Here is an 18,974-nt window from a genome sequence, read left to right as displayed (position 1 = left end):
ATCCTCAGTAGTGGTGGGTGGCTTAGAGGCCTGCAGGTCTGAGTGAGAAGCAGCATTGGAGCCCATGTGACTCAGAGAAAGTGACCTCCACAATAGCTGTTCTCTGGAATAGCATACTGCCTAGGCACCTTAAAAACTCAAAGTAGCAGATGATCTTTCTGCAAATATATGTAAGAATGTGGCCCAGTATTGGTCCTTGACCTAAAAGAAAAAAAATCACTATTTTAATTTCCATTCACATATTTCCTGGGTCAAATATTCAAAAGCCTCTGGTCTAGCTCTAATTTTGATTCTTGGGGATTTATCAGCCCAAAAAGTTCAGAATGAAAAGCAAGAACTTAGAGGTTACAAAACAGACTAAAATAAGATCTTATTTTGGCCCAAGCGGCTTCATGGTGTGCTTAGCTGGGAGTGATGTGACAGCTGTGCCATATCCTCCCTCACAGAAGACCTCAACACCAAGAGAAGGCTCTAGGACTGACCAACCCTAAAACTCATGTCCCAAGAGATGCTGCTTGGGTGCTGTCGATGGGATCTTGATGCCTTTGCTCTTCTGTGCAGTGGATATGGCTCTGTTCCCTGCCTCCCTGGGGTGCAGTACAGTCCCTCTGAATAAGGAGGCCTGTGGGGCTGCTGTTTTTCTGGGTTGAGGGGCCTGAGCCCATGTGGGAATCAATGGCTCTACCCACATGGCTCGTCACAGGCATTTCCTAGCAACCCAGCAGACTCCTCTCCCTGAGTTCGTTCTCCTTAACTATTGACCACCCAGTGGGACTGAGTGGAACCAAGCTTGGCTGTGGAGAGGGGGGCTGCGGGGCTTGCACAGTGATGCTCTCCAAGTATGACCGTCTGCAGAACAAGATCGTGTATCCTTTGCCTGCTGGCTGACTGCCCATGTGAGGGCTGCAATGCAGGACCAGCTTGTGAGGGAGTACATGAGTGTATGTGTGTATATGTGAACATGTGTGTGAGCCCCTGTTTTTAAGGAGAATCTGTGGAAGGAAAAATTGTAGAATGATCTCTTAGCAAGTATGTGCTAGGCTTATAACATTGACCAGGCTCCAAACTGCTGATAAAATGACTTTTCTAAAATCCAGGTTTATATTGTATTCCATAAAATCCTTCAATATCTCTTCATTGCCCCTAGGACAAAGTCTCTTTGCTTAGTAGTAAAGCCCTGCACAGTATGCCCCAGGTTTCTTCTCCAGTTTTCTTTCTCAGCATGGGACCAGCATGCCACTTAAGCAGAGATCATTGTGAAATACCAATGATACAGGTCCACTAATTGCTTGGTCTTCGTTCAAGCTGTTTCCCAAGTCCTGAAGTTCTCCTAGGATTTCTCCACCAGTTAATTCTTACTAGCTAGTTAGAATTGGGCAAAAATACTACCGCCTCCAGGAAGCCATCCTTGATCTCTCAAGACTGGGTTAGGTGCCCCTTGTCTGTGCTGGTTCCATAGTGCCCTGTACACAACATTCCCAAGGTAAACTGAGGAATGATACAATTTTTTTTTTTATTTATTTTTTTTTTTTTACAGTTTATTTGAGAAAACAACAGTTCATGAGTCAAGCAGCTCCAAATTAGAAGCAGTTCAGGAACTCCACCAGGGAAATGCAAGCAGGAGGTTTTTGTAGGACGGACACAGGCATAAAGCAAAGAATTATTTGATTGATTACAATTCTACAGTTGCCTTGTTTGGTCTATCCCACTGGAAAGTCCGTAGTTCTATAATTATAAGTTTGTTGACTACTTCTGATTGATTGATCTCTTAAGGCTTAGTTCTTTTTTTCATAAAGATATTCATAAGAAGTAGTTCAAGTTAAGTTTCTCCTGAAAACAAGTGGCATTTAGGTCACTTATGAGGAATAACTGATTTTCTCTGCTGAGAGATTCTTCAGACCTGGTCTCCATTTTAATTGACTTTCACATGATTTAAATTGCACCTTCACATTGGGCTTCAATTTTCTCGGTTGACTGCAAGCTATTGAAGGGCAGAGCTTCCATCTTACTCATTTTCATTTCCCCAGCCCTCAGCACAGTGCCTGGCATATGGTTGGCACTCAGTAGCTGATGTTGATTGTAAGTGAATGAGTGATGAATAAGAGAAGAATGCAAGGAAGTTCTAGCTAAGGGGTTGGTGTCTCATGTTGTCTGGGGATTTCTTCTCTGTTTCCCCACTGAGGAATGAAAACAATAGAGGTGAGGAAAAGCAGGGAAGCAAAGTGATTGGAGGTTCTGACACTGAGACTAAGGAAGAGCCTTGTAGGCAGGAGCATGCTTCAAGGCTGCAGCCTGCCTGAGAAACTTCCTCTTGACTCAGCCCCCAGGGTCAGGCTGAGTAAAAGGCAGCTGAAAGTGATCCTGGCTCCCTTGTTGCAGCTCAAAGCCTCAGGGTGTTCTGATGCCTGATCCCACAGGACTCTGAAGAGGCTCAGCTTTACCTACAAGGAGAGCTTCTTTTGTTCCTTGCCCAGAGTCTTCAGTGGAGAGGTGAAGCCTCCAGTTAAAGAGACAAGAACATAAATGAGAACAGACAGACATAACATAAAGCCTCACAAAGTCCTCCAGAGCCCACAGTCAGGCCCATTCTAATTATCTGAGTGAACAATAAATGGAATGACCTTAATCTGGGGTTCTAGCCACTTTCCTGCCAATGCCTGCCTGGCCCCCATCTGCTCCTTGCACCATGTGGCAGTGACAACTGTGGAAGGAATAGGAAGCACCAAGACAAGGCTGCATCCTGTGCAGGTAACTAGAGGAAAGGGAGCTGTGCTCTTAAGATCAGGCTGTTTCTTCTACAGGGAGGCTCATCCCAAGGCTGCAGACTTGCTTTGGGTTGTTGGCAGAGTGTCACTGCTTGATCTAAGGAGGCTTTGCACCCTGGACACCTCCTTATCTCCTCTGGGTACTGTGAGGTGAAAAGGAGAAACACCCACTCCTGAAGCTCCTTCCTGTGAGCTGGTTGGTTATAACATTGCATGGTCTCAAGGGACCCAAGAGGTCAACTGAATCTGGTGGCTAGCCCAGGCCATTTGCATTAGAACTTGGAGGAAGAGATGCATGAGAGCTTCCTCACTTTGTTCCAGAGTGTGTTTAGAAAATCCCCAGCCTCCCCCAGATTTGAATTTTAATTCTCTGTGCCCTTATTTAAAAGCTCATCTACTCCCTGCAATGGTAATTCTGCACTCCTTACCTCCCACCCACAGATAGTCCAGTTGTGAACTGCTAGGCCTTTACCTTCGTTAGAATGGAGGTTAACAAGTGCTAAATAAGATAACAGAGATTTAATGCCTGAGCAAGACTTTTTCCTTGATGATATCAGACCACCTGAAAATGCATTGAAATCAGAAACACTTTTGGAAAGAGTGGGCAGTAATAATCTGGGGGGTTTGGGGAGATAATCAGGATGCTCTTAGGCCAAGTGGAAAGAAAGAAGAGTAGAGCCCTGTTGGAAGGAAAGGCCATTGTCCCCAAAGCATTTTGTTTGAGGAAACTTGGGCTCTTTGGGAGATTATAATAGAAGTTACCAGACCTTGGTCCAGGTCTTAATTCTCCCTTGATTATTTGAGGAAACATGTCATTCAGGCAATCATGTCTTCCTTGGGCATCTTTCATGACATCATGGAGCCAGATCCTCCTGCAGAGTGGCAGATTCTATTCCTTGGAATGGCATTTGGGCCAGTCGTGTGAGGTCAACTAGGTGTGGGTGGCATTGCTTCCCATCTATAGATTTGTTTCTTAGGCAGGAAAAGGGGAAATTACCAAACTTGTCCAACCTGAAAGAGATGTGAGAAGGTTAATTGAGGCTTGTTATTTTCTTTGAAACAACAGATGAAAGAAAGAATGAATAGTTTAAACACAGGAGTCAGGTGTTAGTCCATTCTCACACTATTGATAAAGACATACCCAAGACTGGGTAATTTATAAAGAAAAAGAAGTTTAATGGACTCAATTCCACGTGGCTGGGGAGGCCTCACAATCATGGCAGAAGCTGAAAGTCACATCTTACATGGTGATAAATAAGAGAGAAATGAGAGCTAAGCAAAAATGGAAACCCATCAGATCTCATAAGACTTATTCACTACCATGAGAACAGGATGGGGGAAACCACCCTCATGATTCAGTTATCTCCCACAGGGTCTCTCTCCCAACATGTGGGAATTATGGGAGCTACAATTCAAGATGAGATGTGGGTGAGGATACAGTCAAACCATATCAGGTCATATCTGTATAATCAGCCTAAGATCTCCCTGTCCAATGGTACAGGTTCTTATTCCTAATGCTCTTATTTTGGCTACAAACATGCTGCAGAGCCAGTTTCCACTTCTTGTCCATTTGGTTGCTTTACTTGGTTTCTGTGACACTGTGGTTCTGGCTTTTCCTTCTCTCTCCATGCTGGCTCCTTCTCTGCTCAGTCTCTAGTCACTGCAGTTCCCTGATCCTTGAGCTTCTTCATCCATACACTCTCCCTGCATGAGTTTGATGTTGTTCACATGCCAATGCCACTTGTATTTACAACTTCAGCTTTGACCTCACCTCAGAAGTTGGACTTACTTTTCCAGTTGCCTACTTGACATCTCAGTACGGATGTCTAATCTCAAACTTAAGAAAACCCTACTCTTCTCCTAATGGCTTCTTTCCCCAGTCTTCTTCCATCTGAGTCAATGGCAAAGCCATCCACCCAATTGCTCAAGACAAAAATCTAGACATCGCCTTTGAGCGTTTCTCTCATATGTCACACCCAATCCATTCAGAAGCTGCCTTCTGGTTCTGATAGTCACCGTTCTTTGAAAGGACCTTCCTAGACATAGCTAACATTGCCTGACTGCCTGCTATATGCAGGTACAGTGTTAAGGGTTTTACATGAATTATCTCAGTTAATCCTCATCACAGCTCTAGAGGTAAGTACGAGGATGATCCTCATCATGCAGATGGGGGGAGAACCTGGCCAAGGTCACAGTTGGTCAATGATGACACTGGAGCTTGACTCTGGGCGGTGACTGCTACCCCCCACCCCCACCATTGTCTCTCAACATGGGCTGGCTCCAGTCAAGTCCTGTGAGGAGCCTGGGAGGGTTCTGCCATCCCAGGTGTCTATGTCCTTTGTTCCTTTTAGGAGAGAATTGCCAAAAGCCATGGCTCCCAGTGCGGGTTCTGCACCCCCGGCATCGTCATGAGCATGTACACACTGCTCCGGAATCAGCCTGAGCCCACCATCGAGGAGATTGAGAATGCTTTCCAAGGTATGGGTCTTCAGGCACAGCCTAGGAGGTGGAACGACAAACGAGGCCCTGCGGAGGTCAGGACCAGTGCCAGGGAGTGGAGCATGAGGGACTACCCTTTGGAGGAAGAACTCAGAATCCCGCCCCCCGCCGCCCGCAATGTGGTGGCTAAGATCTGCTAGAAAGCCAACCCTCTCTTAGTTGGGAGAACTCCTGGTTGCTGTGGAGAACTCCTGGGGTCTCTTGCCTTTGGGTTAATCTTCTTGAGGTGTCTGTCTGCCTGCCCCCAGTATTGGAGTGGGGTTGGCAGTGTGTGGCTGGTGCAGGAAGACGTCCTTCGAAAAACTCCTCAGGGGCTAATGATATGACTTCCTTCCCTCTTAGTTTTCACCAAAACAGGATTCTGCATGGCAAATACCACCTATGTTTCTGTTTCTCTGAATTGAATAGAGAAGCCTCCCTATCTATTCACCATTTTCATCATGTATTCAGTTATTTTGGGATGAAAGACATAGTCTCTGCTCTCAAAAAGTTCACAGTCTGAAGAAGAAGAGAGTTTATAATGTAGTCCAATAGGCTAACTGGTAAAGCTATGACCAACCACTGTGGGAGCACTTAGGGAGAGGCACCTGGCTCAGTCTGGGCATTCCAGGAAGGTTTCCATTCTAGGAATGACTCCCTGAAGTCATGATAGGCCTTCTGAAGTCAGGATAGGAGAAGGTCAAGAGGCCCTCCAGACAGAGGTAACAGAATGTAGCCTGGTAAAGAAAGCACCCAACTAGGCTGGGAGCAAAGTCACAAACCCCTCACCCATCCCAGGGGCCTGCACTGACATTGCAGCTTTTTCCTTGACCCACAGGAAATCTGTGCCGCTGTACAGGCTACAGAGCCATCCTCCAGGGCTTCCGGACCTTTGCCAGGGTAAGTGGAGACCCAAGAACATCAGTGTCTCTGCTCCCAAACCAGCAACACTCAGAAATCACTGCCGGGAGGGAGACCAAGGGCCTCTGGTCTACAAACAAGGATGATAAGACGGCCAGTTAGTAAGTCTTCCCTCTGGGGACATCTGGCATGGGGAGTAGAGTCTGCCATTCTTATTCAGGGAAGGGTTCTTATGAATAGCATGGGACTTTCTCCCAGTAATGATCTGGAGACCTGCTTCCTGGAAGAGGTTCATCGTCCGAGAACTAGCTTCCTCCAGTGCCTTTGGGCTTGGCAGCTTTCCTTGGAGACCGGGAGGCTCAGCCCACAGCACAGGTGCTGCATGTAGCATTTACTAACAACCCAGCCTTGCTTAGCACTTGCATTTCTCCCCCTTCCCTCTCCTGGCTGCTTTCTGTGGTTGGCACTCTTTTGGGCTTATGAAGCTAGTAATTAGACCTCCAGATAGTTTGTGAACCCCTGCAGTGTTCCTATTAACTCTGAGTGAGAAGCCACAGCTGGGTGTGTGGGCATTGATTATATAAACACAGACACCCACCTGGCATCTGGCAAGGAAGGCAGAAAGCTGGCACCTCCTTTCTTGGCTTAATATCCCCCCAGGCTATACCTGACTTCCCAATTGCGTCAAGTTAATACTGACTCCGATCAAATCATCTCATTTCAATTTGATCCTGGGTCCAGGGGAGTTACAGACTCCTTTGCTTTTCACTCACCTTTAGGGTTGGCACATCATGCAAAAGAGAGTTGTGTCCATATAATCCAAGAAGGGTGGGGGGAGGTGGAAATGGAGACAGGACCTTGTAAGTATGGAAAACACCACACTCTGATTAATGCTGCTGCTGCTGAAGTATTAGCAAGAGTGGACTTAAATGAAAATGACTGAAAGTACAAATTCAGATTCTGCAGACCTGGGTTCAAATTCCATTCCATTACTTAATTGATGCATGACCTTAGGTAAGTCTCCTTATTTCTATCAGGTTGGTGCAAAAGTAACTGTGGTTTTGTCATTAAAAGTATGAAAAGAAAAACTGCAATTACTTTTGCACCAACCTAATAAAATGGTGATCTTATTAGGTGATTACCTTAGACTGTCTACCTCACTGTGTTTATAAAAATTAAGTTCTTCTTGTAAAGCTTTTAGAACAATGCCTGACACATTTCAGTTATTCAATAAATGGCAACCTTAAATTACAATGCTGATACATTTCTTCCATTAGCCACTATGTAATCTTCATAAGTTACTCAGTGTTTTCTGAGAATCGAAGATTGTTAATCTTGCCTCTATTTACTTCATAAGAACCTACTAAAAGTCATATAATGTAACCAGTCCTCTTAGTTTTTCAAAACAGAAGGATTTTTGAGTATAGCAATTGCCTTCCTTTCCTGATGTTGAAATGGCTCCCCAATTTCATCATGCAGCACTTACCTCCCTCAATTCAGCTACCCAGCAGTATAGAGCAAAGCAAGGCTGAGAGCTCAGAGCAGCCAAAATGCCTGACACACAAAAGGTGCTCAGAAGCTAATGCACGTTACTCATCAGAGGTCCCCGAGATGTTTCCTCAGAGCCTTTTTACTGTTATTTTACACACAGCTCTAACAAACTCGATTGTCTAGTTTTCCTGTCCATAGCACACACTAGAAAGCATGTGGAGGGTCAGCTAGAGGTGGGCACACTGCTCACAGCAAGAAGTGACCATGTTTATCTGGCAGCAAGGAAAGAAATGGAGGAGCTATTAAACAGGAACAAGCAAGACTTCCAGTTTCTGGTCTGGCATGTAAGCAGCTTAGGAGTCTTTATTTCATCTAAACAAGAAGAAAAAAGCTGAACAAACTGAAGAATCAACAATTGTCTTCAGATCCATTAGAGGAATGAGATCAAGGACAACTCATTGTGAGAGACAGCACAACATATCAGAGCAGACACACAAAATCAGAAACTTTTGCAGAAACCTTTACCAGGGTAGGAAATGTAAATACTAACTGATGAATTACTGGAGGCATAACAGGGCTATAAACTCCAGGGGGAGGCAAGGGGTGCTCTGCACTTTTGTGAGTTTTACCTCCAAGAGTTCTACTAGGTCCTCACAGTAAATGTTGGAGAAAAATCCCCTTGTGTTTCTGATAGGGAGTGGGAAAAGAAACCATTTTGAAATATGCCAGAGCATTCTGCTCTTCTTGAGAAGGCCTGCCCTCAGGAGAAATTATTTTAACACAGCCTAAACTTCTGAGGTTATATTAGAGCCTAACCTGCCCCAGGAAGGGCAAATATGCAACTTCAGGACTCTAGTCTTTCACCTGTGGAAATACGCAAGTCCAGCTGCCTCCAGCCATCCTGTCCCACCAAATGAAGGGAAAAAAAACAACAACCTGAGACGCACTTGTGAAGTTCACAGGCCAGGGTCACAAGCTCACCAAAAGACTGAGACTAATCCTAGGACTACAGGATACTTCTCCTTCATGTCTTACCAATACATTAACTAAAGGCCTATTTATATCAGGTCCTTTTAGGTAGTACATCGTGTCCACCTTTCAACCGCAAATTATAAGGCATAGTCAAAGGCAAACAAAATTTGAAGAGATTGAACAAACAGGAGAACCAGAATCAGATAGGGCAGGAATATTGGAATTACAAATGAGGAATTTCATAAAGCTATGGTTAGTATTCTAAGAGCTTTAATGGAAAAAATAGATAACATACTAGAACAGACGTATAATGTAAGCAGATAATGGAAATTCTGAGAAAGAATGAAAAAGAAATGCTAGAGATTGAAAATACTTATAACAAATTGAAGACTACCTTTGTTGGGCTCATTAATAGACTGGACATGGCTGAGAAAAGAAGCTCTGAGCTTGAGTATATGACAATGCAAACTTTCAAAACCAAAAAAAAAAAAAAAAAAAGAGAAAAGGGAGTGAATAGAAACAGAACAGAAACAAATAAGCACTGTGTGATAACTACAAAAGATATAACATATATGTAATGGAAATATCAGAAGAAGAAGAAAAAGAAAAAGAAGCAATATTTGAAATAATAATGACTGAGAATTTCCCAAAATTAATGTCAGACTTTAAACCACAGAGCCAGGAAATTCAGAGAACAGCAATCAGGATAAATACCAAAAAACAAAACCCCCAAAAAACTTTCCTTTGTCTCATCCTCGAAAACGTCCTGGGTCAGGGAGACTGCATGAAAATAGACCTGCAGCGTAGCACCCCCTAATAGAGTAGGGTGGGTTCCAAACTCCCCAAATTATCTGAAGATCCCAGGAGTCAAAGGCTTGAAGAAGAAGGTAAAGTTTTTAGTTTTTGCAGGCAGAATCACACCTGAGAGGAACAGAGACCAAGGTTTTCAACGTGCAGGAGCTGACTGAGCCCCAGGCCTGCGTGCTCATACATGCAGTTAACTGAGCCCCAGGCCAGGTGGGGCTCAAACTTCAAAAAATCAAGATAAAGAAAATGACTTAAAAGAAGCCAGAGGAAAACACCCCTTACCTATAGAAAAGCAAACATAAAATTATGTCTGACTTTTCCCAGAAACCATGCAAGCAAGAAGCATGGAGTGAAGTACTTAATGTATTGAAAGAAAAAAACCAAAGCATCTACAATTCTGTTGCCTCCAAAAGTATCCTCAAAAGCCAGTGAGAAATACTTTCTCAGATAAACAAAACTAGAGAGAATTTGTTGCCAGTAGACCTGTCTTGCAAGAAATGTTAAAAGAAGTTCTTCAAAGGGAAGGAAAATGATGTAGGCCAGAAACTCAGGTCTACATAAAGAAAGGAAGAGCATCAGAGAATGAATAAGTAAAGGTAAAATAAAATCTTTTATTTTCCTTAATCTTAATTGGTCTAGCAGATAGAAATTTGTTCAAGATATTCATAGCAACAATGTATTTGTTTATGTATGCATGTGTATGTATATGTGCTTATGTATAAGTAAAATGAATAACAGCAATGATAAAATAAACAAGAGGAAAATTAGAAATACTTTGTTATTGTTAAGATACTATCACTATCTGTGAAGTGGCATAGTGTTATTTAAAAGTAGACTTGGATTAGTTATAAATGTATTCTGCAAACCCTAGGGCAACTACCAGAAAAAAAAGTTTAAAATGAAGTATAATTGACATTTTGTGAAAAGAGAGGAGATGGAATTATATACAATGCTCAGTTGAAACCACAGAAGTTAGAAAATGTGTGAAAGACAAAACTAGGAACAAAGAACAAGGGCAGTAAATAGAAAACAATAACAACTATGATAGATCCTAATCCAACTGTATCAATGATCACCTTAAATGTCAATGATCTAAATATACCCTTTAAAAGACAGATTGTTAGAGGAGATGAAACTAACAAGACTCAGCTATATGTTGTCTACAAGAAACCTACTTTAAATAAAAAGACACAGATAGATTAAAACTAAGTAGATGAAGAAAAGTAGATCATGATATACTAATCAAAAGGAAGTGGAAGTAGCATATTAATTTTGGACAGAGCAAATTTCAGATCAAGAATAGTTATCAGGGAAAAAGAAGGTCATTAAAAATAATAAAGGAATCAATACTCCAAGAAGACGTAACAATCCTTAATGTGTATGCACCTAACAACAGAGCTTCAAAATACATAAGACAAATCCGATAGAACTGCAGGGACAAACAGATGAATCTATTATTATATGTGAAGATTTCAACACCCTTATATCAGAAATGGACAGATGTACTAGGCCAAAAATCAGTAGGAACATAGCTGGACTCAATGGCAACATCAATTAATTGGATATAATTGACATTTATAGACTACTTTAGCCAAAAACAGCATAAAAGACATTTTTTTCAAGCTCACGTGGAGCATTCACCTGGGTGGACCACATTCTGTGCTATGAAACACACATTTACAAATTTAAATTACATGAATAGAAATCATATAATGTTTGCTTTCAAATGAAAATGAAATTAAACTAGACATAAATAACAGAAAGATAGCTGGAAAACCCCCAAATGCTTGAAGATTAAACAACACAATTCAAAATAACACAAGGGTCAAAGAGAAAATCTTGAGGGAAATTTTAAAATATTTTGAATTAAATGAAGTTGAAAAAAAAACTTATCAAAATTTCTAAGATGAAGTGAAAACAATGGTTAGAGGGAAAGTATAGTATTGAGTGCATAAATTAGAAAGGAAGATTTAAAATCTATAATCCACTGGGGTCAGTGGCTCATCTGTAATCCCAGCACTCTGGGGGGCCATGGCAGGCAGATCACAAGGTCAGGAGTTCGAGACCAGCCTGACCAACATGGTGAAACCCCATCTCTACTAAAAATACAAAAATTAGTCAGATGTGGTGGCATGATCCTGTAATCCCAGCTACTAAGGAAGCTGAGGCAGGAGAATTGCTTGAACCCAGGAGGCGGAGGTTGCAGTGAGCCCAGAATGTGTTATTGTACTCCAGCCTGAGTGACAGAGTGAGACTCTATCTCAAAAAATAAATAAATAAATAAAAATAAAACACCATATAAAATAAAATCAGTAATCTAGGCTCCCACTTTAGACAGCTAGAAAAAAAGGCAAATGAAATTCAAAGTAAGCTGAAGAAAAATAAAATTTGGAGCAGAAATTAATTTCATTGAAAATATGCAATCAGTAGAGAAAATCAACATAACTGAAAATTGGTTCCTCAAAAAGATTAATAAAATTAATAAACCTCTTGCTAGGCTAACTAAGAAAAAAAGAGAAGATACAAATTGCTAATATCAAAATAACAGGATCTCAGTATAGATCTCACATACATTAAATGGATAATAAAGGAATATTAAGAACAGCTCTATGCTCACACACCTGATAACCTAGATGGCATAAACCAATTCCTTGAAAGATGTAAGCTACCAAAACTCATACAAAAGAAATAGATAATCTGAATATGCCTATAACTATTGAATAAATTAAATCAGTAATTAATAGCTTTAACACAGAAAGCACCAAGCCCAGATAGGTTCACTGGTAAATCCTACCAAACATTTAAAAAAGAGATTATGCCAATTGTCTACAATCTCTTCCAGAAGATAGAATCAGAGGTAATACAAAAGTTAATCACTTTCCTACATAACAGCAATGAATAAGTAGAACTTGAAATTCAAAACACATTATCATTTACGTTTTACATTAGTACTCCCCAACAAATGAAATACTTACGTAAAAATCTAAAAAGTGTATACAAAATTTATGTGAGAAAAACTCTGATGAACAAAACCAAAGAACTAAATAAATGAAGAGACATTCTTTTTCATGGATAGGAAACCGAATATGTCAAGATATCAGTTGTTCCCAACTGTAGACTCAGGGCAATCCCAATAAAAATCCCAGTAAGTTATTTTGTGACCATCAACAAATTCATCCTAAAGTTTACATGGGGAGGAAAAAGACACAGAATAGCCAACTCAATATTGATGGAGAACAGAGAACAAAGTCAGAGGACTGACACTACCCAATGTCAAGATTTACTATAAAGCTGCAGTTATCAAGACAGTGTAGTATCTGTAAAGGAATTGAAAAGAGATCAATGGAACAGGATAGAGAGCCCAGAAATAGACCAATATAAATATAATCAACTGATCTTTCACAAAGAAGAAAAGGTGATACAATGGAGCAATGATAGTCTTTTTAACAAATGATGCTGCAACAACAGGACATCCATCTACAAAAAAAAAAAAAAAAAAAAAAAAGAATTTAGACACAGACTTTATAGCCTTCTCAAAATTAACTCAGAATGAATCATAAACCTAAATGTAAAACAATAAAACTCCTAGAAGATGACATAGGAGAAAACCTAGATGACCTTGAAATGATAATGACATTTTAGATGCAGCACCAAAGGCATGATTCATAAAATAAATAATTATAAGTTGGACTTCATTAAAATTTAATAAGAGAAGAGTGAGGAGACAAGCCATACACTGGGAGAAAAATGATTGCAAAAGACACATCTTATAAAGAACTTATCCAAATATACAAAGAACTTAGAAAACTTGGCAATAAGAAAATGAACAGCTCAATTTAAAAAATGGGTAAAAGACCTGCACAGCTACCTCACCAAAGAAGTTATATGGATTGTCAGAGAGCATATAAGTTCAACATCATATGGCATTAGGGAATTGCAAATTAAAAGAACAACGAAATACCACCACACTTCATTAGAATGGTCAAGTTCAAAACACTGACAACATCAGATTCTGGTGAGGATGTGAAGCAACAGGAACTCTCATTCATTGCTTGTGAGAATGCAAATGGCACAACCACTGAGGAAGGCAGTTTGGCAGTTTCTTACAAAACTAAACATGTTTTACCATGCAACTCAGCAATCACACTCTTTGGAATTGACTCAAATAAATTTAAGACTTACTGCCACATGAAAACCCCTACAGAAATGCTTGAAACAGCCTTACTCATAATTGCCAAAACTTAGATGCAACCAAGATGTCTTTCAATAGGTGAATAGATGAGCTGTAGAACATCCAAATAATGGAATGTTATTCAGTGCCAAAAAGGAAGGAGCTGTCAACCTATAAAAAGACATAGACAAACCTTAATTACTATTACTAAGTAAAAGAAGTCAATTTTTAAAATAATACCTAATTGTTTGGTTTATTGTAGTTATAATCATTTTTGAATCATACATATATATCTGTAATAGTGGCTTTTATTTCATTAACTTGATTAAGACATACTAGGTAAAAAAATAAACTTCCTATGCTGTATGTAACACAAATGTATTAAACAATTGTGCTAAAATAAGTAAAGCTAAAAAGTATATGATTCTTCATAACAAAACTACATATAATCATTTCAAGAACAGTCAAAACATATGCTAGTCAATGGTATGCTAAAAATATTTGATATCATCTCTTTCAGAAATGAGGTAATGTTTTGCTTCTTAAAACATAAAAAGGATGGATTTAGAAATAATATATTTTTTTCTATATGGGTAAGTATGGTCCAGTAAAAGTGAATCTATGCATTGAGGCAATTACATGCACATTTTTAAAAAATGAAGTTAATTTAATAAGGTCTTTTCTCATCTAGATATTTTAGCTCAAATACCTCAGGAATAAAGTATCTCCTGTAAGGACTTCACTTATTCCCTTGTCTTTACTAATACGGTTTTTGCTTATTCTTTGTTTTCTTAAATTATACTTTAAGTTCTGGGATACATGTGCAAACTTGCAGGATTGTTGCATAGGTACACACACGCCATGGTGGTTTGCTGCCTCCATCCCCCTGTCACCTACATCAGGCATTTCTCCCCATGTTATCATTCCCAAACCTCCCCACCCCCCGCTATGGACACAGGGAAGGGAATATCACACACTGGAGTCTGTTGGGGGATTGGGGGTCTAGGGGGAAGTCAATCTTAAAAAGCTACATATTGTATGATATGAATTCTATCAAATTCTAGAAAAGACAAAACTATGGAGGCAGTAAAAAGATTAGTGGTTGCTAGTAATTAGGGGAAAGAGGGATGAATAGGCAGGGCACAGAAGTCTTTTAGGGCAGTATAACTCTATTCCGTAAGATACCATGAGTGGACATGTTTCATCATGCATTTGTCAAAACCAATAGAATGTACAACACCAAGAGTGAATCTTCATGTAAATTATGGACTTTGGGTGATAGTGATGTGTCAGTGTGGGTCCACTTTTGATGATGTTAAAGTGAGGAAGATTGTGTGTATGTGTGTGTGTGTTGGGATAGGGGATATTTGGGAATTCTCTACATGTTCCACTGAGTTTTTTTCTGTGAACCTTAAACCACTTTCAAAAAAAATTTTTTTTTTTTTAAATTCACCAGCCCAGAAGTCTTCTATTTAGTAAACTAGGAATCTCAGGAGGGTGGGGATGAGAAAATTAAGTCTTATCCAATCTCGATAGATCTTGAGGGCAGTGACGCATGATTGCACATCACAGTAATTTATGTCATTAACGCACCAATGAATTATCAAGAAAATAGATCTAGGTGATAATGAGGCGGCACTTTGTCTGGAAAAGGTCCTTCTGTGAAATATGTTCTTCCTCAGAAGGGCCAGGTGAGTGGGATGCAGGACCTTCCACTTCAGGTAGGGCTGGGGCATTTCCCTGTTTCACTCCTTCTCCAAGAAGAAAGATGAGAAGAGGCACTAAGAAACCTCTCCTTTTTCCTTGCTTTCTGTCTAAATATAGAATGGAAATGCAAGGTTGCTGGCTGTAGGGAGGCTCAGAATGGATGGAGCAGGTCTGGCACCCAGTGCTGGAGCCATGAATGCAGGAAGTCTGCACATGGAGCAGTATGCATGTGCAGGTGGTGAGGGGGGTGGAGGGTTTCTCTCCTGATGCCATCTCCTGCCTGCTTACAAGTTGTCCAAGATCACACTTCCAGTGTCCCAGCCCTGTGAGCACTTTCTTGGGAAAGACATTGGGTTGTGACACAGCTTCTGGGAAATGCCAGCATGGCATGGTGTCTCCTGTGGCCAAATGCAGAAGGACTGCTCCCAGCCTGCTTTTTCAGAAATTGACTGCCCCATAAGAGTGCCTGGGGCAGAGCCTATAAGTTTTCTCTACTTTTTCATCTCAGCACAACTCCAGCACTCGGTCTCCTGAAGCCCTGAGCTGCAGATCAGTCAGCTGAGCACTGTCCTCCACCACCCTGCAATGCCTCGGTGCTGGGAGGTAGTGATTCTAGACTCTGTGTGTGCTCTGATGCTGGGTGGTGTGACCTGCATACTTCCTCCAGAACAGGCCCACAGTGAGGTGTGAAGAGTGTTTACCTTTCTGGGAAGAAGTGCCTAATAAGCAGCAGGGAGGCCATTGGGCACACTGGCTGGACATGGAGCTGGGCCCAGCATCCATCTTGGACATCCTCAGCAGAGTCCCACAGAGACCCCAGACTGGGAGACACCAGCCAAGTCCCCTAGAACCTTGCTGATCTAGAAGTCAAGCTTCTTGAGTCTTGAGAGAGCCAATGGGAATATCCCTCATAGAGGCTTCCTGAGGAAGCAGCACTGAAGAAGAGAAATGGGCATAAAGGATAGGTTTTGGTAAAGTAGGACCTAGTTTTTATGGAGACAAGTTCCTGAAACCCAGTGACCTTGTTCCTCCTATTTGTTTATCCATGAGTTGTTTAATCTATGTTAGCCAAGCAAGAGGGAATGTAGTGGAGGCCTCCACTCTGCACAATAGGCAGGTAGGTTACTCCTGCTATTGATGCTGGGACAGGCATCAGAGCTGGAGTGCTCTAGATATTAATAATCTAGATTCCTTAGCTTCTGTGAATACTCTTTGTAAATACCCTTGTGCAGATGTTCATCGTCTCTCTAGGATAGTGGATGCTGCGGAGGAGATGGAAACAATCCAAATTGCTGCATGAACCAGAAGAAAGACCACTCGGTAAGTGAGTTCTTCTCCCACTGGAAGCTTGGGGGTAATCTGAGACTTAGAGAAGTTGGTGCACAGGCTCATGTCCCTGGCAGTGGGGACTGGAAAAGAATGCTATGGTGAGTCAGTGATGGCAGACTGTGGGGATGGTGACAGTGAACGTTAGCCCCGGGTCCTCTAACTGAGACCCTCTCATTCCTGCTTCCCAGGGATTACCTGCTCCTCTTGCAGCCTTCAGTAGGGCTGGGAACGAGCTTGCTGGAAGGAAAGGCTGAATTGGTCCTCTTGGGCATTTGAAAGGAAGAGATACTGTACCACCTACTTGTTCTCTTTCCCCATAGGTTAGTCTCTCGCCATCTTTATTCAAACCAGAGGAGTTCACGCCCCTGGATCCCACCCAGGAGCCTATTTTTCCTCCTGAGTTGCTGGTAGGTGATGCCTCAGGAACAGGTCCAGCAGAGTCTCTACTGCAAGTCCCTGGAAACCTGCTTTATTTTCATACCCACTGGGAACTTGTGTCTTTCCTGTCCTTTAGGTTTCAGCTTAAATTTTCCTTCCATTTTCTGACACCCCACTAGGTTGAGTCTCTGCTACGTGTGCTCACAGACCCTGCACTTCTGCTCATGTGTGTCACACTTACAGTTACTGATTTGATATCTGTGTTCCTTGCTAAATGGCAAGCCCCATGATGATAGGGACTGGCTCTCTGGGCACACTGTAGTGTAGCAGGTATACTATAACCATTTGTTGACCTCCTGGCTATATCTAGTATATAAGCACCCCAAGAAACCTATTCCTTCTATAAGCAATCCATTTATTTAAGAAACAAACAAACAAACAAAACTCTCTTCAAAGGACATGACCTGTGGCTTGCAGCTCTGTCTTAAGGACACCCCCTCACACCCACTTTATCACCATCACTCTAATATTTATGGGAGTGAAAGAATCAAGCCACTTGGAATTTTCAAGTGCACACTTCTCAGGATGTTGTGCTCATGAAAACTTCCTTGTAGCTTCAACAGGCCAGAGAGAATGGCTGTGGAGCCAACCACCAGCAGATCTTTCTCTGGACTGTGAAACTTTGAAAATACCCAGCAGTTTGATTTGAGGGCTTCGTTCAGCCCAGTGTCACCCTGCAAGCACTAAAGCCAGCCTTCCTAGACATCACCTTGTAACAGACACTTCTTCCTACCTTCCTGACCTCCATCTCTTCTCATGCCTTGTCCTTGGTGACCCCTGGAGACAGTATGGGGCACTGCAAGAAGCCTGGGCTTTCAGCTAGGTCTGTTGGAGACTCCTCATGGCAGGTGACCTTCAGCAGATCCCATAACCTCCTTGACCCTCAGGATCTTCTTTCAGCGGTGAAAATGAGGCTTATAATGCCTCCTTCATGGAGGTCTTGTAAAGACTAAGCATATATTTAATAGTCCCAATTGAGTTCCTGCCTCTGAACATATTACTTCCCCTTACTTCTCCCTGATAGATAGTTTTGTTCTGAATGTCAGTAAAACATCCCATTGCTGACTTAAAGCAATTTATCAAGGGAATGACAGTAGGAAGGAGGAGACAGTGTAGTAAGAAAACTACATTTCCCAGAGGCTGAAAGACACTCCCCGGAAGCAGCTGCGATTTGAAGGTGAGCGTGTGACGTGGATACAGGTCTCAACCCTCAAGGAGCTGCTGGACCTCAAGGCTGAGTACCCCGGTGCCAAGCTGGTGGTGGGGAACACGGAGATTGGTAAGGACTGAGGAGGCTGCCCTGGGGCTGCCTAGGGGCCTGGGGTGTTGATAGGTCCTCTTGCACATCCTCACCTCCCCCTGTCCTTACTTGCCTCTGCACCCGATCCCTCTGTCCCACTGACTACCTGGAACCCACCAGAAAGCCCTGGAAACTCCAGTTCCTGCAAAGACCTCTGGCTGTGGAGTCCCACAGATCTGGCTCAGCTCCTTGCTGGATGTGTGACCTCCAAAGAGTTGCTTGTCCTTGTCTACCCTCATGTTCTGTTTTTTAGATGGGGGTACTAATAACTCCTTAAAGGATTGTTTTGGGTATAAAATGAGATTCTTGCATGTAGTTGAGTTTTTTAGAGTGCCAAGCCAGGTACTCTGGAAGGGGCTTGGGAGACAAGGATCAACTGGACATGGTTCCTTGCCCTCAACGGTCTTCTAGTCTAAGGGAGGAAGAAGTAATTCAAGCACAGTGTCTAGGCTAGTGTCTGATGAACACTAGAGGTTCCATAAAAGTCATCTTCTTGAGCCTACCATCCCACTTCTTCTGGGGAATGATGTGATAAGGTAAACAAGAGGAGAGCTCCAGGTGTGACTGTAGCATAGCAGTTACACTATAACCATTTGCTGACCTCCTGGCTATATCTAATATATAAGCACCCCAAGAAACCTATTCCCTCTCTAAG

The 18,974-nt window shown here is 42.0% G+C and overlaps 1 protein-coding gene across 2 annotated transcripts in view; it reads left to right on the top strand.

Annotated features, from left to right (window-relative positions):
* The window catches only part of XDH (xanthine dehydrogenase), an 88,480-nt gene that overhangs the window by 10,573 nt on the left and 58,933 nt on the right, over positions 1 to 18,974 (top strand). For both annotated transcript variants that reach the window (XM_074395700.1, XM_003943979.3), the window contains 7 exons: positions 770 to 866; positions 2,640 to 2,748; positions 5,117 to 5,243; positions 6,082 to 6,143; positions 16,504 to 16,572; positions 16,902 to 16,988; positions 18,157 to 18,298. In XM_074395700.1, coding sequence (XP_074251801.1) covers positions 770 to 866; positions 2,640 to 2,748; positions 5,117 to 5,243; positions 6,082 to 6,143; positions 16,504 to 16,572; positions 16,902 to 16,988; positions 18,157 to 18,298 — 693 coding nt within the window. The remainder of the gene's footprint in view (positions 1 to 769; positions 867 to 2,639; positions 2,749 to 5,116; positions 5,244 to 6,081; positions 6,144 to 16,503; positions 16,573 to 16,901; positions 16,989 to 18,156; positions 18,299 to 18,974) is intronic.

The sequence above is a fragment of the Saimiri boliviensis genome, chromosome 1 (genome assembly GCF_048565385.1).
Source record: "Saimiri boliviensis isolate mSaiBol1 chromosome 1, mSaiBol1.pri, whole genome shotgun sequence".
In the NCBI taxonomy this organism is placed as follows: Eukaryota; Metazoa; Chordata; class Mammalia; order Primates; family Cebidae; genus Saimiri; species Saimiri boliviensis.
The sequence above is the reverse complement of the archived record's forward strand: the minus strand, read 5'-3'. Positions and strand labels throughout refer to the sequence as shown.